Raw genomic sequence first — 26,623 nt, forward strand, 5'->3', positions numbered from 1 at the left:
TACAATTCAATATTTTTTTATTTGTATTTTCGCAAGTCGCCAAAATTCACTTTTATTATTCGTTTATGGCCATCATTTGCGGCATGCTTTTCGCATTGATTTGCTCGCATTAAGAAAACGCAGTCATTTATTGCTTTCATTGCGCCAACAACAGATATTTTCGTGCAATTCGTTTATTGAGTATGAATATTTGTACCAACTTTTTTTTTACTTTTTATCGTGTAGTAAAAACTTTACGTTTTCGGTAATCGTTGTGAACGATCATCATCATCGTCGGCATGGTCTCATGGTCAACACAAATCGGCGCTCACGCTTTGCGCATAACTCGCGTACACATTGCCAAAAATGTGGTAATCATATTACAAAAGAAGATATGACCAATTTGAAAATAATGAAAATGAAATAGTAAATAAAACAGCCAATTGAAAGGAATATACTTTTTTGTCAAGACGCTTCAAAAGTGAAAATTCGTATCAAGCCAATCGAAGATGACCTCAATTACATAGACACAATCGAATATGAAAGTGATGCAAGTTTTAAGGTCATTAACGGATGGTCGAAGAATGGAAATTATGTAGAACTACATGGTATATCGTTATGTATATAGATTGCGTTCTGTTTTCCAAGAGAGAACGAGATGTTATTAAGTGGAGAGGGTCAAATTTATAAAATCTCTATAAGGTGGGTAAATTTTACCATGTATGTAAGTTCAAAGGCTAAACCGTACATATAAAATCAAAATTTTTAAAAGGATCTTTTAAAGTAAGAATTCAGTGAGCGCTAGCCAAAGAGAAAAAATGGCTTTCCTGATAACAATAGTAAGGACATTACTAAATCCTTTCAAATGTAATAGCTTACATTAATCACGTAGGGCATTGAGCCACGCATAGGCCAGTTTTGTTGCTTTGCAATACCAGATGGAGATCAGTTACGAGATCAATTAGGTCATACTGTGGAATCTCTCCACTTCGCCTTACTACCGAGAGTAACTTTAAACTTCTTTGTGAAGTTTACCCACTTCGTAACGCTGTTTCTTGGAAGAAGGGCCAGTAGTGCACTAGAGAAGCTCCATTGTTTCCATGGTGCCTCGATTTTGACATTTTCTTCAGTCTTCTCGATCTGTCTGTCACATTCCTCAAATGTAATAAATCGATCTTAAAATGGAAACTGGTAGTTTCAAGAATCTAGAGCGAACAGAATGTACGTGCGGAAAGCATTTTCCGTAGAGTGACGGTTTTCATTTACGCTTGTGATGATCTAATATCATTCCGTGCTTATATTCACCGAATTCCTTTCTACAAAGGCAAGCTCAGATGTGACTTCGGTCTATGTTAATTCTTATAATTTAACTAAATAGATTTATTAATTAACAAATTAAATTAGCTAATATCAATCTTTCTTCTTCTTATTTCAGGCAAATTTCTTATGACTGTGATATATTCTTCAGTAACTAAGGTAATGTAAATTCATGTTTTTTATTAGTAAGTTAATACTTGTATGTCTATGGATAGACTGAGTTAGACTCAAGACCTAAGCTGGCAAAATTTGATCAAAGAGATTGCAGGAAAATTGTAGATAATGCGTTTGGCCCGATCAGTTATCACTTTTAGAAACATGGTTACAACTAAATTCGGATTGCCTAGTGCTTCCTCAACATCTCTCTTTAATCTTAGTATCTTAATATTCAAATGCTTACATGCATACTTCTGTTTGATCATTACCCGAATAGAACACTTTCAATATTGTTTAATAAGACGTCAGAACTTCGATCTTTAGTAGTTCTAGCTGTTTCTGGTGATTACTTTACCAAGAACCTTTGTATATCTATTCTTAGTCATTTACAGCTTTGAATGTATTCTGTTCTCTCCCTGAGATGTTCGGACTTTTCAGTTTTAGGTGCTTTCCTGTGTTAACAATTTTGTAAGAGTATACATATATCGGAGCGGTACTTCTATTCTACAAGAGTTAGGTTCGAACCCAGTTTCCGAATAAAGACTTTTTCCTGCTATTTTCTGAATTTATTTCCTAGTTTTCTTGATTTTTTTCAACAGAGTTTATTTTTCATATCGGTTATGTTGGCTACTTCAAACACAACGCAGTTCCAATAATATAATGAACGGTTATTCAGGAAAATACTTCCATATTGAAGATTTGAGGTAGAAAAAACTAGACAAAGAGACTTCATTAAAATCGCGGATTCGCTACTGCCTCCGCCCTGATCTGTTTGCTATATTTGAGGAAAAAGGAAAAACAACGAATTTCGTATTGCAGGAGAATATTAGATTGACTATAGGAGGAGAGTGATACTTTATAATTTTTGGCTGTAGTAGATCAACTGAAAACGTGTAGTGTCTACCAGGAGATGTATAGACTGAAGTATAGATTTAAAGCGTTTTTATGAGAATCTAGTCAACGAAAGCGAAAGGACCGACTTTTTATCCAACCACGTACTGTGAAAACGGCAGTATTATCAAAACAATGCTTGAAATTGAGTCTTTATTATATATAAATGTTTAAAATATATACATAAGTGTCTTTAATTGGTGTCAATTGTCAATTGTTATACCCTGAACAGGGGATGCCAAGTTTGCCACGAAGTTCGTAACACCCAAACTGAAATTTCGGAAAGTATATACAGTGTTGGAAAAAATATTCATTTTTTAAACCTGCAGAGCACCTACGGAACAAACAGAGTGGCAAAAGTTAAAGAATCGATGACATACCACTCGTGTTTTACTTTTTCCCAAAGTTCTTTTTATTTTTTGGTTTAAAGCCTCCAATTCTTTTTTTAATATGCCGCATAACTGTTCCATCGGATTAATGTCCGGGGATTGGGCAGAGCACTCCATTATATTAATTTTTTGGTTCTGAGACCATTCCTTAACAAGTTTTAAGGAATGTTTGGGGTCAATGGTGTAATCTCCGCTACCATACATAGCATATAGCTGCCTTACAAAAAGAACAATCGAAGTGCTTCTAAAGAATCTTTTGTATTTGTGAAGGGCTTTGGTGCAACCGAAGCTAATGTCTCTTTAGTTGTCTTCGTTGCATACTTCTCTAGCAGCTGCTAAAGTTAGACGTCGCACTTCGTTGCTTGTTCAAGAATTATTGCCCAAAAACCTTACTGTAACGATGCCTCAACTTCCGTGTTCGCCTGACCTTGCTCTATTTGACCTCTACCTACTTCCAAAAATAATGAGAATCTAAGGTGCCATTGAGAAGTGTTTCAACGATTAGAAGAAGCGCTGGCTTAAGTACGTAATAAGTACGAATGTAGGTAGAAGTTGTCCTTAGTGAAGAAATATAAAAATTTCCCAACAAGCTTAAACTGCGCAGAAAATGCTTTTAGCCAATAATAGCTTATGGTTTGATTTTTGCTTCTTTGACATTTCTCGTGCCATTTTTTTTTATTTTTTGGTAATTTTTTCATGCGTTCGTTCCTTACAGCTTTTTCGCTGTTTTCATGTGGCAATACATAATTTTTCGCACGTCATCAGCAGGCAACAACGCAAAACATGACCGCAAAACAAGAGTGACAACCGCAGCGCCAACACCAAAGACAACAACGACACACTCACACATAGTTACTTACAAACATACGCATATGTAAACATACCTTTTTTTGGCACAAGGGCCATATTTTGCTGTCGTTAGGGACAAGCGTTGCTAAAGACAGTTGCTTTTAAGTGACAACGCCGACCTAATTATGACATCTTAACAGCTTAACAAAAACCGCTTTTGTTTTTGGGTTGACTTGCGTACTTTTTGTATGTTCCTTCTTCTTCTTCTTCTTGTGTGCGTTGATGTCATCATCTACATTGTTCTTTTGCCGCCTTTGTTTACATACTTAGCGAACGCATGAATGATGGCGCGCTTTGGTGAGGGCCCTTGACCTTCCTCATCAAATTTATTGCACACACGCCTTTCTCGGAAATTTCTTTGAAGACATCTCCCACACTGACGTAGTTTGCGAGAATACACTTACTTACTATGCCTTGGTGTTACATTACATTTGTAAGAATTATTTCGGTTCATTGATAGCCTTTAAGTGCACAAGCACTTCGTGAAGTAAACAAGTTGGGGTTTAACGAATTGATTATAATATTTTATTAAGTGATGTGTTTGAAGATGATTGAACTCTTCGTAAAGCTTTTCCAGTAAAAAAAACTTAAACCAGTGTCGTAAGAATTCATTATGAGTCCGAAAGCATAAGGGATAGAAGAACTTTCTAATTTTCTAAACCTTCAAATTTTCTGTCAGTTTAGTTGTTTTTGTAACAAATAATTGAAAAGTCGCTGATGCATGACAGAGAAATTAGATGATAAAAACCGTATAAAGTAAGAAAACAATCAAAGAAAAATACTGGGAACATAACCTCTCTTTATGGCGAGTTAATAAATGATCTTGAGATTGTATACAGAGAACTTAGGAAACCTGTCAAATTTTCAAAATAATTACATCATTTCGTTAGTGATGCCATGGCCCAAGCGTTTATTCTTTAAATGCATTCTAAACAAGTAAGGATTGGCTAAGTTCGGGTGTAACCGTACATATCACACCCTTGCAACCTACCAGAGTCAAAACCAGGGAAACCTTCAGGTTCAACGGTTTGTAAGTTATATGAGGCCTAGCGTATAAAGTCAACTGGATGTTCGAAAATCTTTCTATTAGGTATATGAGGCTAAAGAAATTATTAACCCGATTGAACCGATTTTTCAGATACGGAAACACTATAATTGGCAAAGAATTGACTCTGAATTTCTATAATATATCTCACAGATTGACTGATATTTTCGATAAAAAGTTCGCTATTATAACTTTGATCCACACATTAGTCTTATTTGGTCATCATCATTTTTGGTCATAAGATGAAACACCACAGAACTATTCGGGCTAAGCTTTATCCTAATGAAAGAATCAGATGGAATCTAAAATTGTGTAATATGGGAAGTAAACGTGATTGTAGTCCGATTTCGCACTGTAACATAGGAATGTCAAGATAACAATATACTCGTATATCTATATATAGTATACAAGTATATACCAAATTTGATAGATATCAATAGAGTAGGTCCTGAGATATGGCTTTTCACCGGAATATGCCAAGCTCATCGTGCATTTTTGACTCCGTCTTAAATAACGTACTCTAATATCATCTCAGCTTTAAAATTTAATGCCTCTTGGTAATTATTTATAGATTTACCGCGTTTTTGTTAGGTTTTAACGGAACCGCTATATGGGGAGTAGACTGGGTAATCACTTTGTTTCAACCAATTTTACAGTGTCCATTGAGGTTCCAGTGATCTTCCCTGAGCGAATTTGGATGTTTTACCTTAAGCAGCTTAGGATATACTTATGTATATTAAACCTATTAGAGGGCGGAGCCGCACCTATTTTCTCAAGAGTTGTAGGCCTCAGGTCCCTTGCTACTGCGATCCCCTATGCCAAATTACATTAGTAATAGCAAGAATAATTACCCAAAGCAACGCTACTATCCTCGAAGAAATGGTTCATAACGGATCACTTATTATATATCGTAACTCTTCTTCCTTTCGCTGTTTGGAGCCAATTGATTTTACGAGTAGCCAGGTCTTTCTCAATCTGGTCTTTCCAACCTAGTAGAGGTCTTCGTCTGCTTCCCCTGGCGGGTATCGAAGAGCGGAAGTGTTTTCATCCATATGGACGACATGACCTAGCCAGCGTAGCCTGTTAATTCGCTGAACTATGTCAAAGTCGTATATCTCGTACAGCTCATCATTTAATCGCCTACGGTATTCGCCGTTGCCTATGCTCAAAGGACCATAAACCTTTCTCTCGAAAACCCGTATAGCCGACTTATCAGATGTTGTCCATGTCTCTGCACCATATAGCAGGACGTGGATGATGAGTGATTTGTAGAATTTAATCTTTATTTGTCGAGAGAGGACTTTACTTGCTTATTTAATCCGAATTAGCATAACTAGGTATGAGATTTTGCATGAAAGCTCTCAGTATGAGCTTTTATATGAAAGCTCTCAATGTTTATTATATATGAAAGCTTTCAATATTTATTTCACTGATTCGAATTAATCGTTCTCGCGTCACAAGAAAATTAAAACAAGAAAAAATATTTTAGTTTTCTTTTATTTATTGTTCAAACATAAAGCTGCCCAAGTTTGATTGATACAACATATGTACATATGCACGAGTATATATGTGAGTATTTATTTAAAATTTCACTTAAAATGTTTTCATTTGGTATAGAACGTATAATTTTGCTATCGTCTTGACTATAAATATATATAAGTATATATATAATTTAATTTAAAATATTTACTGTTAACTCATTTAGTTTGTTAATGTTTTTTTCGGTATTTTCCACGTTTGTATTTGCTTTGGCCTAAAAACTACGAAAAATTATTGTTTTCATGTCAACATTTACAATTACAGTTATAATAGTTAGGAGTAGATGTTTAGTACATATTACATATACATATAATACATAACAGTTGTTTTTGTTGTCCGCCGCTCACTTAAATACAATTACACAATATCAATATATGAATGATTAAATTGCTAAAAATAACATTTTCATGGCAAACATTTTTCTACTAAAAGCTACATAAATATAATATACATACATATGGTTAATTATTGTTGCTGTTACATACATATATAGGAACATTTAAAGATTTTCTTTACTCAAATAGGTTTAGCACATACGAAAATTCAATTCAATCTCGAAAATTCTATTCGCAGGCGTAAGCTTGCCTTTTTCACTAAGCTCTATGCTTTTACATTTAAATAAACACTAAAATAAGTTAACTATAAATATAACTAGCACGATAAAATGGTCAAAAAATATAAATGAACCCAAAAAGCTCCTCAGCAAAGAGAAAATTAGTAACATAACCTGAAAGCTAGCTACTTCAAAAGCTTTCACTTTGACTATGGCATTACTTTTTAAATAGATTGATTAAGAAAACTCATAAAACAGGTAATTTTTTATTAAACGTTCACTTGCTACAATCAAAAGCTTTAAAAAAGCTTCGAAAAAACTTTTTTATTAAAATACAAAATTTAAGAACTTTCTTGTTTTTTCAAAAGTTTTATAAATAGGCATACCAAATCTTTTGTGATTTTGCAAATATTTCCACAGAACTTGAAAGCTCCAAAGACACAAAATATTTTAATTCAGGAAGTAGAACTTTTTAAAGGGCAGAGAAAAAATGCAAATTATATTACACTCTTCTAAAATGTTTCCTACTTAAGCTTTCACTTCCATTTGAGCTTAAAGCTCAGTTGCTCCAGCGGGGAAAATGAAGATAAAACTTTTAAATATGACCATTTTTATAGGTCTCAATTATCAAAAATTCAAGTAACGGTTTTTAAATTGTGCTTTGGAAACCACATAAAATGCTTACTCTTAAAGCTTTCGGTGAATACTGTTATAAACTAATGGATTTGTATCAAAGGCATTTACAAAAACAAAATCTATAACAACTTGCAAGAAAGCTTTCGAGCAATAATATAATTCAATAACAGACAATATGAAAGCTTTTTATCCTAATATAATTCTCTTTAAAAACTTTCAATACCATTAAAAGAATTAAAGTGAAAGCTTTCTAGCCCTAATATTTCTCAATAAAGCGAAAGTTTTCATCTCTAATAGCTTTTATCTAAATCTCTCTTTTCTGCTAAGGAGCTTGTAATAACTTTGAACATTTTTTAAATTATTTCCTTAACATATTTTTTACCCTATTATATATGAAAAACGTGCATTAAATAATAATTGGCAATTCCAAAATCAAAAATATCTTTTTATATAACTAACCCTTTTACTTCACTTTCTATATTCTTTGATCATTTTGGCACATTACAATCTTCGCGCTTACTCTTGTTTGTCTTCAATGTGGTTTTGGTTTAATTTCATTATATTTTTTGGTCGTCAACGCCTTCACTTAACTTCTTTTCTCATATTTTTCTACTTTTTTCCAACGCGGTTTGTAATTTAATAGTAACGTCCATTGTCGTAGATGCCACGTGTGCCATATTTTCGTTGTGTATCCACACCATCCATGGCATTCAACTTGTTTAACCAGGAGGCACGTTGCGCCAATGTATTGCCATTAGCCTCGTTGGGTGGTCGTTGTTCTTCGTTGCTGGATTCCAAAATCTGTATAATGAAACAATAGACAAATATCTTTTCATTATATTATAATCTATAAAAGTTACTACTGATAATATTTGTTCTGCAGCCTCAATTAGATCAACTTCCTTTGTGTCTAAATTAAACCTCCTACAATTAGAGGTTGACATGGATATTCTATAACTGACACCTTCTGCATAATTTATCAAATTCAAAAACAGTTCTCAGCTTTATAAAGTTTGACGTTCGGTTCCCGAGCTTTTCTGCACAAATACCTGAACCCATATGATTAATTATGAAATACCTATTTACGCCCGAATAATAGCAATAGAGTTTCAAGCTATTTAAAGTACTACCTAGCACTCTCTCAAGATCATAAAGAACTTAATAATATTATAAAAAGTGTAGTCGAAGATAGGAACCGTTTTGTTCCGTAGCTCGTCGCGAATTTGTTGTTGATTTCATAATGCCACTCTCATAGTACCCACTTCGTAATTGGCAAAGACAGGAACAGTAGACTTTCACAAGCTGCTCTTGAGGCGAATTTTTCATAAGCAAACTAATTCGCCTTAGATAGGAACATGTTAGAGTGACTTTATGCGCCATAGCTGGCGTTTCGAATTAAATATTTGGCTGTATGAGAGCAGCTCTTAGTAGATGTTTCCCTGCCCTACCAAACACTTAGCAAAACTTTCCTGAGATTCCTTTGAGAACCATTTCATTTTCCAGAGCTAGTAAGATGAATTAACAAGTACTTGTATATCTGTTGTCGAAAGCGCTTTCAAGAGGATCTTCATCTTCTTCTGTTTCTTCAAATTAATTTTATCATAAATGCTGTAGAAACAAGTGAGGACGGGCTATGTTCGAAGTAAACGAATATTTCATACTTCTGCATCTTGTCAGGATCAAAGCCAAAGAAAAACAACTCACACATGTGCCAATATATGCGGTATAAAGGAAGTGCTTTCTATTAGTTTATTGATCCGATTCAACCAATTTCTTTGTCATACAGTCATATTAGAAAAGGATTCTCTCCGAATTTTTATTATATAACTCACAGATTGATCGAATTTTCGATAAAAAGTTCGCATTTGGAACTTTGATCCACATATCGGTATCTAAAGATTTGAACAGTTTTGTTCGGCTTTGGACAATTTTTTGGTCATAAGGTGGCGCACTAATCGAGTAAAGTTTTAACCGTTCCTACTACAATCGGGTATACGTAACTGAAACGAATTCGAATTTATTATTCGGTATTCGGCCAAAGAGTGCCAACTCGGCATGTTATAAAGTGAAGGAATCAGATGGAATTTAAAATTGGGTTAAATGGGAAGTAGGCATGAAAAATGTCAAAGTAACATTATATACCAAATATGGTCGGTATGGGACCCAATCGACGAGCTGAGAAACGTAGTTTTACCGAAATGTGAGACATGTCTCTGTTGTATTTAGCTGCTAGGTGCTAGTGAGGCGATGTGATGCCTATTTGGAAACATTGATCCAAGGGTCTTTATGCAGACTGCTCTGCAGTCAATTAGCAGATGTTCTGGCGCTTCCGGTTTCCTGTCGCAGAACCGCTAATTTGCAAAAGAAGCTAGCTATTTGTTATATAAGTTCTCCTTCAGCCCGTGTAGAATGCGACAGGAGCCTGAGTTTGTCCTTAGGTAGGTTGATTACATATTTAAACCTTATGTGGTTGTAACCTCCCAAGAGCAACTTAGCATGTTGCATGCCTTGCAGTTTTTGCCAATACCTCTCTCTGCCTACTCCTTCTTCCTTGCGGAGCAGCTTCTTCAAGGTATGAGGACCCTCCGCGATGAAGGGTTCAGGTCCTTCCATGTTTGTGAATGCTGCGGAACGGACGAGCTCATTTGCAGTTTATTCCCGGCTAAGCCTTTCTAACCGGGCAGGCAGATAAAGTGCGCCTTAAGCCCCTGCGCCACGACAAGGTGCCTGCCACTCGCAGAGGAACCGTATATGAGGTCAGAAAAGCAATGCTTATATCAGAAAAATTTGCTTATCTAAGCGAAAACTAAAATATTTAACATTTATTACGAAGAATTCACAATCATTTATCAACAGCCTACTCAACAACTTCAATACTATTATGATTTTCGACATGCAACAGGCACAACACTGCCAACAGTTACAACAACAATAGTTATATGCGGCCATACAAAGTATTCATAAGCATAAAATACATACATTGATGTAGAAGAAGACAAAACAAATCGTCTGTGTTCACGCACACTGTGTGTGGGAAGTTGGCAGATTTTCCAACCGAAATTCGAATATGTACAATCCTATATACATATATTTTCTGCGAATAACGGCGCTGCGGCAAAAATAAATGTGTTAATGTGATAATGGCAACATTGTTAATGGAGTGTGTTGTGTATTTGGGTAACCCGCACGAACCTTATTGGAGCTGCAGCCGCTTGGAGACGAGCGCTTTGGCGTGGATGTTGCAAGCGAACAGCAGGTAGCGGTGGCAACTGACACGCAAACACACACATACAAAAACATGTGTGTAATGACAGAGCATAATAGCCTGCAGCAGGCCGCCGCTGTTGTTGTTGTTGGGGCGGCTGTTGCGCTCATAAGCGCCAAAAGTGCGATCTCATCAACATTGTCTAATCTTTATCGCAGACTCACACACATGCACACTTATGTTCATACTCGTATTTATCTGCTCGCCTGTTGTACGCTCTAATCTCAACCGAAAGACTGCTTTGCTGCTTCTTTCATTGTTTTTGTTATTTGTAGTGTTGCTTAAAAACTTACGCTGACGCGATAATAACAAATTAACTTTAACAAATGAATTGTTGCTAATTAAAATGTGGCAACAACGTCGACAGCGAGCAGATATTGGACCGTAGCCGAAGCTGGTGGCGACAGCGTGAGGCAGAGCGCTCGATTGTGGAATGCGGCGTAATGTGGTGCCTTGGTTTTCTTGTTTTTGTTGCTACCACTAGACTTACTTTTCTCCTCTTAGCCATTTGCCCCAGTATTTGGCTTCTTCATATAGCCTAATTATTTACTTAGCCAAACTTATCTTTTCATGCCACAATTTTTCTGTCATTTTCGGTTAATTTTGGTAAATAGTTGCCGTAATTGTTGTGTGCCAGGGCGTCCGGCAGCACCTGTTGCTTCAATAACTACCCACATACCGGCGTGGAAAGCTAACTTAGCTGTAAACAGACACTTTCCTTTATTACGCCAGCGCATTTTGCTATTGTTGTTGCTTTCATTTGAACAGTTTTCATGATGGCTCCCCACTTGGACACTTTAATATCGTTATCTGAAAATGATTTTGATGCTCTTCTTGCCTTAGCAACTGGTGGAAACAAGTGGAAGTGGCCATACGAGGGTCGCTTGATAGATTAGAGACTGAAAAATATTTTGCTAGCACAAGATATGTAGTATTTCACTAAGGAAACTAATATTCTTTGTGATTTTTGTCTTTCAAACAAAATAGTCTCGAGCTTAGGAGAATCACCTTCTAAGTCCTTAAGTTAAAGACTGCAGAAGACCTAAACTAAGTAATAATTGGTAGCCGTATACCCTAGAATATTTTTATTGCTTTGGTCGAATACCACTTTCGTGTTTTACTGCTTGTGTTCCGGACTTTTTGTTTTTGATCTATGTCTAAATTATTCATTATTCTTCTTCGTTATTAGAACTATAACTGACTGTATCGGGCGACTTTTTGATTCGAATCGTATTCAAAACTTTTGAGATGGACTTTCATCCATTCGGACTGTCCCAGAGTGAACTGTTAGATGTCCTGGCTCTTAGCATTGTTAATCTCGCCACAATGGTATGTGTTCTGGCTGGACACCGTATAATATGTTCACTACGTTGCGGCTAAATATTTTGTCGTTCGTTCTTTGGCGAAACTAGCGAAGCTGTTTGGATTAATATTAACCGTTTTAATAAATTTGTGGCAGACTTAAAAAGCTTCATCGTTCTGTGAGGATCTGGTGATCTACTTTTAGAAAGTTATGGCTAACACAAAGAACAAATATCTGTCCAGATCCATTGATTTTGGATCAACACTACAACGTAACCCAATCTAATCTCAAGGTTTCCAAAATTCACCTCATAGGATGCTTATTCTAAACGTTCCTTCGCAATAAGTTGGGTTTTTTGTAGAGTCTTACTTATTTTTCAATTGCCCTCACAGTTCACGGTAATGCGTGACTAAACAACGTCTTTGAAGATTTGCATTGCACTCGCCATTGCTGATGGTTCCCATATAGAGAAAATTGTCCAGAACTTCACAGTCATAAGAACAGTCGAATGAGGAAATTGTCACTTTATCCGTCTAAACCGCTGAGAAATGTTCTTTCGGATTCTGAATGAGCTTGTGGTGTTGCAAAGTGACAACGGAGGTTCAACTTTCTGTTCATCACATTCTCCAAAATTTTTATCTCCGTTACGTAGATTTACAACAAAATTTTCAATATAGACCTTATATTTAGTGAGTTTAAAATCTTACTTCTCGAACTACCACCGTATTTGTACGTCGTGTATATGTATCTTATAACAAGTAGTCCTCCGTCAACTTTTCCTTGGTACTTATTTCAATCTCGGGTACTTATCTTACCTCTCACTTATTTTAACAGTTTATTATCACCTTTGAACATCTTCGGCAGTTAAATAAAATTTCCTCATTATACTCTTGCAAAATTTCGCCACAGAGTATTATAGTTTTGTACACCTAACGGTTGTATGTATGTATCTCCTAAAACTAAGCGAGATAGATATAGAGTTAAGTATACATAAATTATCAGGGTGACAAGACGAGTTGAAATCCGCGTTACTGTCTGGCCGTCCTTCCGTTCGTTTGGCTATCCATGCAAGCTGTAACTTGATATCTTGATGAAACATGGTACGCACATTCCTTGCCAAAAAAAGTACGAGTTCTCACTCAAAAAGCAAATTAGACTATGGAGTACACAAATTCAGACTTAATTACTGCATTAGAACAAAACTTTCCCCGAATAGTACGATTACATTTGAGATATGCCACCACTAAAACTTTCCTGTATCGAACCAATACTGTTCAAGCTTTTAGGAACTGAATATGTGAACCTAGTGGTAGAATCTGTCACTTAGAACAAGCTACAGTTTACTCTTCTAATATCTCTAGATTCTAGAGTGTAGAAAGTTTAGATATAATGATCTCACTACTGAGTACTTCTACTCTCTTTCTCACCCTCTTCCATTTTCTCTCTCTCTCTCTCTCTCTCTCTCTTTCTTTCTCTTTTTCTCTCCCTCTTGTCTGCTTAATTAAAAATCTATTTCACATTTCCTTATTGTACGCTCTCGTAACTTTTTACTTTTGCTTCAATTCCATACTTCGACTCGACCTCTAACTATGAGGATCCATGAAGTAGAATGCTTTCCGAGAAAATAATCTCCGGCTTATTTCAATAAAAATACACGCTTATTTTTATGTGAATTGCCATACATACATACACGTAGCAACAATGTCCGTACGATTTAACCGGCCATGCCATACCAGCCAGCTAAGTCCGGCTAAAGTCAAGCTTAATGTATGCTAATGTCGAAAGTTCAACTCCGCAATGTGCGAAATGCCCGCTTGTCAGGTGTAAATAATGTCTTAGCATTTTTATTGTTTTTTATTTTACACATTTTAATTGCACACCGCAGAAACAATTAAAATATAAATACGCATTAAAGCGCGCGCTCACCTTCAGGCATGCGGGAACAGCGCTACCTTAGTGCCCTTAAGTGAGAAACGCTAAGCTACTCAAGGCGATTTGGTAGCGTATTAAGGTCTCCACGCTGTACACTATATTTAGTCAACTCGTAAACGAGACGCACGAATTTAGGCTGAACTGACCTGCGCAATAACGGTGTTAAGTCCACAAAATGTGTAATAATGATTATAATAGCGGCTTAAAATAATATTTATATATATATATGTATATATTTGTATAACTATATACTAGTATCTGTGAGTCGACTCGGAAAATCAGTTTATGAATTCCTCTGTCATTTGACTTGACAACTGTGCGGTCGTAAATAATTGTTTACTGCGCCACATTTAATTATTTAAATCTCTAAATTATTTCTCGTAATATTTTTGGTCTGTAAATCTTGCACTAATCTCAGCAGTTGCTTATTCAAATTAATTTTATTGAGTTCATTATATTTACATATAAACTTAATTAATTTTTCGCACGATTTTTTTTTTGGAAGATGAATGAAAATATCTTCAGATAACATAAAAGTCTTAAGTATTAAAGAAATTTAAAAAAAAATATTTATTTTCTAGTAAACTGGTAAGTCGTTTATAGAAAGGAGCATAACTTTCAAGCTAACTCAAAGACGTATTAATAGAGATCAGCACAGTAAAGTACTAACTCCAGCACTATTTAATATAGCCGTCATCATAAAATAGGATAAGTACACTTCTCGAAAAATGTACCGAAAAAAGAACACTAAGTCCAAAGCCAAGCAAAATTCTTGATCTCAAATCTAAAAAGTGATGAGAAATGAAGTTTATAGATCATACTACCAAATTTCAGAGATCGAAAAAACTTAAAAGATTTCTCAAGCAGCTGTCCCTTTTATCCTTCCAAATAATTATATTCTCTAGTTGGTTTTGTTCCTGCGTTCCTTAAATTAGCCGGTACTAATTTCTAAGAAAAAACTTACTGAGATGTAAAAACCTTCTGAGACCGAGACAAAAGTTACTCAGCCCGACATAACTGTGGGTCTGAGCTATGTTAAATAAACCTTTCGAAATGTTCACTCCACGGCTTAGAATGAAAAATTTTCTCAGTATTGTCACGGTTTTTTAATCCCTAGCTCATTCGAATTTGTTTCGTGCATTTTGAATCCCATTTGCATCCTTATTATCTTCTCCTTTCGTGGCTCTTTTCCTTTAGTAGTGTTCATAAAGCATAACAATTGTGATTCCTGGTACATTATTCTAACCTTCTTGATTAAACAGATGAAGTTGTTTATGCGAATCGCAGCGTAGAAATAATTACACAGATTCTCAAGAAGAATGTCTGAATTCTTGTAAAACAATTTTCCATTACATAACTCCAATCTTCGAACTGTGAATGAATAAACAAAGTTATATTCGAATACCTATAACAGATACGTGTTAACGTAGTTAAGTCAGCTTGCAAGAGCCCTTTAGAGTTGGATCTACTTTGTCATCTTGCGTTCTAGCATTGGACCTATGGATCTGCTGTGCGCTTGGCAGGTTTCTGGTCTACAGTGAAAAGTAGGAAATTTACGGAACTACTTGCCCTTTCCAAAAATCATTTTGTCGGAATCAAAGGTTATTCATACTGCAATGCTAAAAATTCAGTCGGGAAGAAATTATAAGATAGATAAATCCAGGTGTTTTCTCCACCATTGTCCAGTTTTTACAAGACTGAGGTGGCAACAATTCGCCGTGATACTTTCGGCGAACCAGGATAGTTAACAAAAATTTGCTATAAGCTCAAAAGTCTTTGTGTATTTATGAGGTTTTTTATGCTCAACTTTATAGAAGTTCTAGGTACCAAAATTGATCGGCATTGCAAATTGCTCAAATGAGATTCCTGCTCGGATGAACCATTTAACCTAAACTAACGTTAACCTCACATATAACAGTAATTTTCGTGCGTATAAAGTTCTACCATCTGCATTCTAAAAAATAATTAAATACTAGGGAGAACATCTTCTTCGATGGCACTACAACAGTGGGTCCGTCTGGACCACGAACGCAGAACTTCGCTACTTATTCCTTGCGAGGTCACAATAGTTGTACATTTCCAGGGCAGTTAAGCCTTTGCACTTGGTTCTGCCATTGGATGCGTAGACGTCCTTGCCTCCATTGTCCACACATGGGTCTCGAGTAGCTTTTTCATCTTTCATCGGAATCTAACCAAGGCATTCGCTGGATTCATATGCGTTTAAGTATATCCATGTCATCGTAGAACTCGTATATTTTGTGGTTTCATCTTCATCGATATTCATCGCCCTCGCAGACGGCTACAAAGACCTTACGAAAAACAGTTCTCCAAGTAATCCAAGTGTTTTCTCATCTCGGTTCGTCATCGCTCATGCTTCTGCACCGTATAATAGGATGGAAATGATTCGAGACTTATAGAACATAATTTTTCTTCATCGAAAGAGGGATATGCTTCTTAATTGCCTACCGAACCCAAAGTAGCACCTTTTGACGAGAGTTTTTCTGCGCTTCATCTCTATGCTTAGATTGTTCGTGAAATTTAGGCTTCAATTATTTCAAAAATGTAGCTACCAACAACATCGGTTATTGACGTCCCGAATAGTTGACGTCCAGAACTTCGGACATGTTGAAGGGATTAAATCTTCCTTGACAGCAGACTTCGTGCATAGTATATTATTAAATTGTCATAGCTATTTTCAAAATTAGGTAAATAGTAAATCAACATTAATCACTTCCATTCTACAATCCATTCAATCCTTGGAGTTCCAAATAGACATCTATAAATCGGTTTAAAACTTTCCCCTACTTTACTTTATAATCTAAAAGTAATTTGCACTGAAAAGCGTGGGTGGCGCTCAACAGGACTGCGTTGCGGATAATTAAATGCAAGAAAATCATTTATTATCCACACTAGTCATCAGCCCAAGCTATATTTGTGCGTGTGCATAATTGAGTGTCTCACCATGAATAAGAAAAATTGCGAAAAAATTAAAATTGATATCGCAGCAACCACAACACCAAGCACATATGCACATTCATACAAACAAAAAATACTACAAACCGCCTGTGGTGCGCTGTGTAGGAAAACACCAACCTTTCCACTAAAATAATAAGCGCACAGCTTGTTTTTATTGTTGCGACACAGCGCCGCTTTTGTTAAGGGAATATTTTTGTAGGTTAGCAAAACAAAAGTTTTCGGTTCAAGTGCATGACCTGGATTAGCGCCAAAATAGTGCACATACGAACACAACAACAACAGCAATAACGCAAAAGCAAACAGAGGTAAGCCAGTAGTTGGCAAGGTGGCTAAAATATACTTATGCATCACCTTCGAGTGCGAAAAGCTTCGTGATTATGACGTCAGTAAGCTGTGAAATTACCGATGTACATTGTAGGAAAACGAATGTCGGAAGTAAAAAAAAAAACTGAGCGGACATAGATGCATATGAAAAACTTTGAGAATACCAATAAATCGTGGCAGAAAGTTTGGCCGAGTTCGAGGTTTTTAAGCAAAACGCAAAAAATTATTTTTTAAAGTCAAAAACACGAATTTGTGTTTTAAAACAATAGTAACCGTTATGCGACCTTAAAAATCTACTTCGTTATTGGCGTAGATTACCGCTTTACGCGGTTGGAGTCGAGTTTTATTAGGGGTGCTTTTACGCGGCGGATCCCAAACCAGCCCACAAACTGTAGGAAGGGGATGTTTCGCCCTCTGACAAAGCTCGCCTTCAAACGGATGTGTTTTTGGCTACCCAGAGGATACTTGGCCTAAGACCAGAAGTTGTGAGCTGCTTCAGTCATATGTAAAGAATCGTTTCTGGCCTCACCCAAGTGAATAGCGTCCAGATAACTTTTTATCATTTGCGTTGAACTTCTACATGGCTCCATCCTCCCTTAACACCCACCAGTAATTAAAATACAACGCCGTGGTATTGACCTAAAACTTTAAACTTTTTCTCGTATTCAGATCGGGTCATTTTATGTGATCGGCAATGTTAGTGGATTTATGAGGATTAGATTACAGCCTCGTTTACACTATCTAGTGATCTACCACTCAGGTATATCTAACAGTAAGTTTAGACGCTTTCAAAACCTCTGGCAGCAAATTTTCTTTGTTACATTCCCAACGTTATCTGTGAAATTTTTAAATATTCCTATCCTCGTTCTTACTTATATTTCTCTTTTGTCCATCTAAAATTCCGAACAGCATTGAAGAACTACTTTTAACCTCTACGACTAACCAAACTAAGATGCTGCCAATATTCGGAAACAAATCGATATTCGCTCTTAAAGCTACAAATACAGAGTCTCTTACTAAGCCGTTAGGATGTTGTTCATTTCTATACTGAAAACAGCCGCGTGTTCATAGATTCGACTTCGAACACCGCACAATAGCCTCTTTTAGCGATATAAGCAATCACTACGACAGCAGACCCACAATACTGCTGTTGAACTTGCTCTTTGTGCGCTCAAAGTCTGTCTGTCCAAACTATCATCACCTTTCTTCGCTTCGTGGAGAGAGTGTGCGGGGGTTCTGTTAGGTTCATTGTTTCCCAGGTCGGAAATCCTCCATTATAAGATAGGAGGTTGGGGTACGCCTTTGGACTGGTTAGCTCTAAACGGTCCTCAGGTTTTGATGGTTTGAACGGAGAGATGTGCAAAAGCTTGTGGAAGTTCATTCCGGCATATCTGTAGGCCATTTAGTAGTGCATCTGGGAGGGATATTTTCCACGTGAGTAGAAAAACGTCGTCTGATAAGATCAGGGGCGATCCTCGTTCTTATCGGAGCATTAGTCTCCTTCCAGTACTTGGAAAAGTGCAGGAAAGAATTATGGTGGAAAGGCTTCAGGATCTAACGCGGGGTATATGGTCGAAAAACCAGTGTGGGTTCTGAAAAGGACGCAGTTGCATTGCAACCGTGTACCGGGTCAAGGTATGCCAGAGATTTTAGATGGACCACGAACTCTACCAAGATGATTACTGTGTCCATTTCCCACTGCAAATTGGTACTGAAAATGCCTGAAACTGAGCTCTGATGAACGCATTGATTTGATCCGCTGTGCTTTTGTGCACCGTGGGGTAAGGCTGTCGTTAAACACACCGGACGTTATTCTAACTATCAATAGAATCAAGCTGCTTCGTTATTATGGTTGTTTGAGTGTCTGATAACATCGGAATCGGTAGAAACTACAAAGTCAATGAACTAGTAAGAGGAGAATCGTTGTCTCACTTACGTCAGAGTGGGAACGAGTTTGGTCTCCGTTGACCACTTCCGTTCTAATACTGGACCTAAGGATCCCGTAAGATCTTAGCTTTGGTCGATGACATTTACTACTGCAAGAGCTTTTTGTCAAAGACTAGAACACAGATGATCTAGTGACCTACTTGCTCTTAACAACGTTTATCTTGCCGCAGTCATTAAAGTTCTTACTGGACATTACTTAATAAGAATTCAAGCTTGTCGAATGCAAATTATGAAAGTTGGGCGGAGGAAAAGTATATAAAATTATTCAGGACAGTTCCTCTCCATTGTTCCAATTTTGCGAAATTGAAATATTTGGCCGGTTTCGATAAACCAGAAGAGTTAATCGAAACTGATATTATCTTTATGCCAGACTCAAAGCGATTAGTCGATTTAAGAGAGTCTATATGATCAATATATAATAGTTTGGACCGGCGTTCTAAGCGGCACAAATGATATCCCTATTGGTGCTTGTTACAAAATCGACCTTTTAACCTAACCTAAACCTCAACCTTCCGAATCAATGTAAGTTGTATATTATTGAGACTTAGATGGAATGAAGTCCGTTTGATCAATTGAAATAAGCATAAATACTTCGAACATGAACTTCCGTTTCTCTAGTAGTGAAAAATAAAATTCCTATATGACCAGATGTTTAATTAAAATATTCTATATACATACATTCGTTTGAGACATTTCTTGCTTCTGCTGCCTGATAGCGTTAGTTCAAGGTAGTCCAAAGGAGTTTTAGGTGAAAAAAAACGCTAAGAATATATATTTAAATGATTTTTGAGCCTATGTACTCGAACGCATAGTTCACTTTCCAACAAAAATGTTCAATAAAAATGTAATAAAATATGCGACATTCGCCCACAAGCTTCAGCTTCCAATCAAAGCGTGCCGCGCACGCGTCCAAATGAAATCAAATTATATTTCATAGTAGCAAAATGGTCTGTCAATAAATTTTTCATTGCCTCGGTTAGTGGTCGGCTACGAAATTACTCCAGTTAGTCGTTTGTGGTCAGACATTGCGATTATAGATTATCGGTTGACGATTGACCTCAACCGCAAACGATTTGAGCAGCAAAGTTGCCAATGCCGCGGGCTTTGAGACGGATGAATGGGTATTAATATTATGTGCAAGCGATTGAATGGTTTTGACCGCTAATAATTATGAATGGCTGGCATATTAACGAAGATATGTGGTAGGAGGCTAAGTGCATTAATATTTGGGGCAATAAGCAAGCGGAAAAAACCGCTAGGCTATGAAAAGTTTGATTTGAGATTGCCGCTTCTGCAGACTGGCGCTAGACAGAAATAATAAACAGTTTTTAATATTTAATTATACTCTAAATGCACACTTCGCACATTTATGATTTCCAAGCTTTAAATTAACAAATATTTTGTTTATTCGTAATTTTTACTTAACAAACAGAGATCGCGGAAAATATTAGTTGTTGAAATGACTTGAAAAGTAGCTGAAAAAGTTTGCAAAAGTGATTAATGATTTTGAAAATAGTTGTGAAAAATTAGCTTGTCATTATGTAAGAAAACGTGAATGAAGCTTCCTCTTCACACCAAAAAGTCAGACGTGTTTTTTTACGCTAAGGTAGTAGCAAATTCAAAAATAGTCAGAAAAAAGTCGAAATGAAAAGTTAAAAAATGAATTACTGGGCTTGGAAAATGAAGTGTTGGGATTAAAGTAAAGTAGTAAGTTTAAACGCTACGATTAGGTTAGGTTAAGGGGCTGCTACTCGTGACGTTTATAAAAAGAACAACTTGAACAGTTGTACCGCCGATCCGTTATAAAACAAAAAACCTCTATCTACCAAACAAAATTCGCTCATATTGTGACGAAGCGCTTTGAGCCTAACACAAATCTATTGATAATCAGTCCAAGGTACCGAGCTCGAATAGAGGCCAGTGTTGTAATGCTGAACCGCCTGAGGTCAGTGAAGGTCTGATAAACTCCCTATATTATGGCTTTAAGATATATTCCCTTTCCTGCTCTCCCTCTTTGGGCTTTTCATTGAAAACTGAATCTTGATAAGCTAAAATCAACTGACTCCGTTGACTTTGCTCTAGATTAAATTTCAATATGAGAGATTCATGGAATGGAGATATTTCGATATCGGTACGTACACCCAGTTCAAAAAGATACCACTTTGCACTTGGATCACGGAAAAACTTATTGACAGCCTTCAAGGCTATTGCCTTATTATTGGGTAAGAAAGGTACTACGCCTGGTAAGAGAAAAGGCAAGGGTGTTAGTTAGTCGAGGCTTAGCTGAAATATTCCTTAGAAATCAGCATAGTCCATTAATGGTCATAGTTATAGAAAACTGCACTTAAAGGCCTATTTCAACCATTCCAAGACATCCGTATATCTGGACACAGCTTCCGTTGGTGATGAGGAGCTCTTCAGGTCATACTCTAATAATATTAGGTGAGACCGCAATTTAAACCTATCCGCGATCCAACGAACGATACCCACAAGTAGAGCACCCCAGTTCCTATCATCTCAGTAATAAGCGGATATAAAAACAACTCGTTATACAAACTCTGCATTGCAAACCAATGCGCGTCTCCCTTCGGGCCATCGGCACTTGTTACTCGAGTGTTCATTTTTGCCATCATTATTATTTTTCTTTCTGTTTTGGTATGCAAATTTTAAATATTTTATATTTATCATCACATTTGTGTCAATTTCGTTAAGAGGTTCGCCCCTTTTTATTTTTTACTAACTTCCTATCTCCCTCTGTCGCTTTTACGGCGTCTATGTTACCCTTTCCCAACAGCCGTAACATAATGAACTTAAGCACTTTGTAAGTCCATTGAGAAAACGCAAAACTTTTACCACTCAACAGCATGACTTTTGAAAAATAATACGGCTCATAGAAATACCTCAACACTTGAATTCGCTGAAAATCGGCATATAATGCTGTTAATTGTCGTAATGATTTTTACACCCGCTTTATCGCAACACTTCAGCACTTAGCTTAGCACGCAAGAAATGAGAAGTACGAACGATGTGCAAATGACAACAAAATGAATGGAGATAACAATGGAGAACTCTTACATAGATGTATTTGAAGAGATCTTGAGGTATTTGCAGATTTCTGCGATTATATAAAGTGAAGAAATCAGCCAATCGTTGCAAAAATAATGAAGAAGTGGGGATTTAGGGAGTAGATGGTAGATTTTAAAAACACGCCCTGTTAAACAAGTCCACAAAAGTTAAGAAGTTAAGTCAATGTTCCTACAACTTTCATCTCTCGTAACTGTTTTACGTATTTCCTTCGAATCTGGGAAACGAAACTTATAAAACTTATTTAAATTTCAATTTTTCAGATACTAAGATCTAAAATGAATCATTTCGAAGTTCCTTACGTATAGAAATGTTAAATCTAATTGGTAATCTTTATAATAATTGGAAGGAACATTCTTTGGGATTTTTTTTTGAAGATTATCTCTTTCCATTTTACCTACGGCTACATCTCAAATGATCCATCTGACGAGTCCAATTTTCGATGACTCGTTCGTGCATTTTGACTGTTAACTGGCGAATGACGGTGTTATGTTTTACCTAGGTACCCAATCGATCGGCCGAAACCGTGAGATTATCTTCTTACCGAAATGTTCTCTCAATAAATCCATTGATTGATACGATGTGTGGGAAGTCTTATTGTAACCAAATGTCGCCGAAATCACGACCTTCAGTTACAGGCATCACATAGTAGGTTATCATGGCCTGATAACGGTTACCCCGGCATCATTTTTAAAGAAATATGGATCGATATTCCACTGGCCCACAAACCACACCAAACCATTGTTTTCTGAATGATATGGCAACTCTTGAATCTCTTCAGGTTGATCTTCGTCCCAACTACGGCAATTGTGCTTGTTTACATATCCATTGAGCCAGAAGTCGGCCTCATCGCTGAACGAAATTTGGCTCGAAAACATCGGATCTTCTTGGAACTTTCCAAAAGCCCATTGAGCAAAGTGTTGTCGCTTGGGAAGGTCGAGTGGCTTCAGTTTCTGCACAAGCCGTACTTTGTGCTTTTTTGAGAAAAGCTCCCCTACTGAATCAGCCGTTATAAAAATAGTTCTTACACAGATCGTTTGAAGCTGCTATAAATCAAACGCTTTGCTGACTACCAGCATCTAACTCTCACTCAAACATTACTCTCGCGCAACTACGAGTGTAAGTATTCCCAGAATGATGTGATTACAAACTATTTTTTACAGCTGAGCCATAAATCTACTTACGTACTCATCAACAAATCGAGCCTCGGCCAAAGTAATTACCGAAAACATATATGTCCACGAATAAATGTATCCACAATAGATATAACCCAAACTGTAAATACTCGTCTCCATATCAAAAAATGACAAAACAAAACTCCAAATAATGAGCTTTACAACAATATTACCGATTTATTACCATTAAAGCAATAAATTCGCGGAATCGATTACCGCAACGAACCTTCAAAAATCGTAATAATTGTGGAATTTTTACCATTTTTCTATTTGCCATGAGAGTGTAACAAAGTACGAGTATGAGTTACTCAATGACGAATATTTGATTACGACCAATAAGTTGCCATTTAGATATTAAACCAAAAATCTTTGCGCTTTTTTATTGAGAGCCTTTGAAATGATGCGATGAGATGCCAAAAAATTTCAAAGGTACAGTGGGTCATAGTTGAGAAAATCTTAAATTTCGTTTTAAGAAATTAAACGTTTTGTGTTTTGAAACCAGTGAATTTGAAACCCATATTACGGCGCTCGCTTTCTTACAATATTCATGATTTTGTTTTCCTAGTGGAATTATCTCTTTTAGCAATCAATCTCTCTATATCAGTCTGCCTAAGTCTACTATTTTGTGGTTTCTGGGCCTTTTACTAACCATTTAACGTTAGAATCTGATTAGGCTTTTAATTCTTCTTATAGCAATGTAATTTGCTCTACAACTCTGACAAATTTTCGGGCAATCTTGTCTAAAAAGAGCCCCTTTTTCTTCCTTATTAGCGTAGACATCAAAGAAGTCCCTTAAAGATTAAGGGACGAATCTAGATCGTCGAAGTGTGTTTCAACTGGTTGAATTGTTTTTAGATATTTCCAAAATTCGATCTTCGTACGAGGTTGTTCAAAAAGCATCGTGTTTCTTAAGAGAGTGTCTATTAATTCATGAGTATCTATTTTATTCCATTCAAAGTAATAAGCTTTGGTTTCCATGTCATAACCATTAACCCATGAATCGTCACCAGTTATGACCCCCTGGTGCAGATCTGGGTCGTCACAGACTAAGTCCAATCATATTCTGAGCAAATTTTGTTCCTCAACGAAGTTTTTATCTCCTCAAGCCTAGTTTAGCGTTTTCCTTTCATGAGCCTCCTCAGTTTTGAGAACATACAAAAGTCACAGGGGTCCTGGTCTGAGGAAATCAGGGTGTTCTGGCGACAACTTCCATTGGGATAAATGAGCTTTGGTTTCCACGTACCGTGACCATAAACTCATGAATGGTCTTACCCTGAATAGTTATGACCCCCTGCAACAGATCTGGGTCGTTGCAGACTGAGTTCAACCATCTACTGAGCAATGTTAACTGGATGCTGTTTTTGGCCGAAAGTGAGCAATTTCTCTACTGCTGATGATTCGATGATTGAGCAATCCTATTTTCTTCACTTCCTTAATGTTTTCGCCTTTGCTTGGCGTGCTCGGGCGTCCGGCACTCTCTTCGTCATTCACATCTTCTCGACTCAATCGTCAATACAAACTTCTTTAACTTACTCTTGCTATAACGATCTCATACACTGCAAATTAGATTAAACTTTCTGCTAAAAGTAGGGTTGTAGCTTTTATGTGGTTTTTAGAGATACACATTATCTCTTTTCAGGAGACTAATAAATAAGAGTTATTTCTGATTGAGGTCGCCACTCAGATCATGAAGAACTTCTAATTCATTTTCTACCATGAAAAAATCCCTATCTTGAAGGAGTAAGAATAAAAAAATAAGGAATACTGAACCAGATCTTGACCTCTAACCCAAATATTGCTTCTTAGACCCACATTTCTTTTATTAATTTAATGATTATCTAATGATTTTTAAGCAATTCACTTGCTTGGCTTTATTTTACAAAGCTCATATCTTTACTGTCTCGATTTGTTAGTTCTTCGTCATGGAAAATATTAACGAATTAAAAGAACGGACTACTAACTGGTCACTGTCTGGTGGGGTTGACAGATCGAAAAGATTGCAGGATATGACTAGAGCAAGGCAACAGGATAACAGCGGAACATCTCTTGTACACTTGTCCCGCATGGGCAACACTACGGTGCAATCAACTGGAGTTCCCACGATATGAAGTGGCCGCAGAGTCTGTTAAACTTCGCTGCACGCGCAGGCATCCGAAAGGATGACTACTTCTCATGGACCTAGAAAGTGAATTCCATCTGATACCGCAAAGGACCAAAGCAGGTATATGCGTGGCTTATTGGCCTATCAGATTAACTTAAACGAAACTAACCTACAAAAACTAGAACATTAGAGCCGACTTGGGATGTTATTCCGTCTCGATAAAAGAGAGTGTTGATACCGATTTCAAAAACTTCTTATTACACAAAACCAAAAATTAGATAGAAGCCAAACCAACTTCGACACACTGTGCATCGCCTGAGCTGCATACATATAGATTTATATACAGATCTTGAAATAACTATGCCACATATTACATAAACGGTTGCAAATGGCTTGAACATAAAACTTTCATCTTCTTCAAAGAGATTAACAACGACTTGATGGACTCTTTTATGAGTCAATTAAAAACGTGCACTGCACAAAACAAGCAACAAAATGCCGAGAAATGAAACAAAAGGCGTTTCACAATTGAAAAATAATCGATACCAAAAAAAAATCATCGGAAAAAGTAAAAAAAAATTAAAATGAGGTCTAAATGATGCCTTAGGAATGTAATAGTCAGTCGGTGAGTCACCACATGCATACTTATATGTACAGAAATGTGGCAAGTTTGCGAAACAAATAAAAGCTGATGAGCATTTAATTAGCGTTGCAATCAATAATCGTTTAATATGCAAAACAAAGCAATGGAAATTAGAAATATTTAGCTGTGAAACTCATAAAGTGCGTGGAACGCAAAAAATTATAGAAATTAGATAAGCCAGTGTGGCAAATGCATTAAAGCATAAATTCGAAATTACAAACATAAATATGCACATGTGTTGTTGTACCGGCAGGGGGAAGCTCACCTTTGCAGCATTCGAAGTTTTATGACTGTAACGAATAATTTACAGTTGCACTTCCGCTATTACAATTTTATATTGATTTTTAATGGAGAAATTTTTTCAAAGGTCGCTTCGAAAACGGCTAGTGGCAGGAAACTAGTGTAATAGGAAAATCCAAAAATTGTGACACACATACAAACAGTAATTTAGTGGACTAAATTTCGAAGACTTCCAACCGAAAGTTAGGGTAATTTTTTCCATATCGTGTGAAGGGAACT

At 36.6% G+C, this 26,623-nt stretch overlaps 1 protein-coding gene across 2 annotated transcripts in view; it reads right to left on the reverse strand.

Moving 5' to 3' along the window:
* Nucleotides 1–7,855: 7,855 nt before the first annotated feature.
* The window catches only part of LOC120769121, a 42,470-nt gene continuing 23,702 nt past the window's right edge, over nt 7,856–26,623 (reverse strand). For both annotated transcript variants that reach the window (XM_040095983.1, XM_040095982.1), the window contains exon 3: nt 7,856–8,155. In XM_040095983.1, the coding sequence (XP_039951917.1) occupies nt 7,991–8,155 (165 nt within the window). In that variant the 3' untranslated portion in view covers nt 7,856–7,990. The remainder of the gene's footprint in view (nt 8,156–26,623) is intronic.

Source organism: Bactrocera tryoni, chromosome 2 (genome assembly GCF_016617805.1).
Source record: "Bactrocera tryoni isolate S06 chromosome 2, CSIRO_BtryS06_freeze2, whole genome shotgun sequence".
In the NCBI taxonomy this organism is placed as follows: domain Eukaryota; kingdom Metazoa; phylum Arthropoda; class Insecta; order Diptera; family Tephritidae; genus Bactrocera; species Bactrocera tryoni.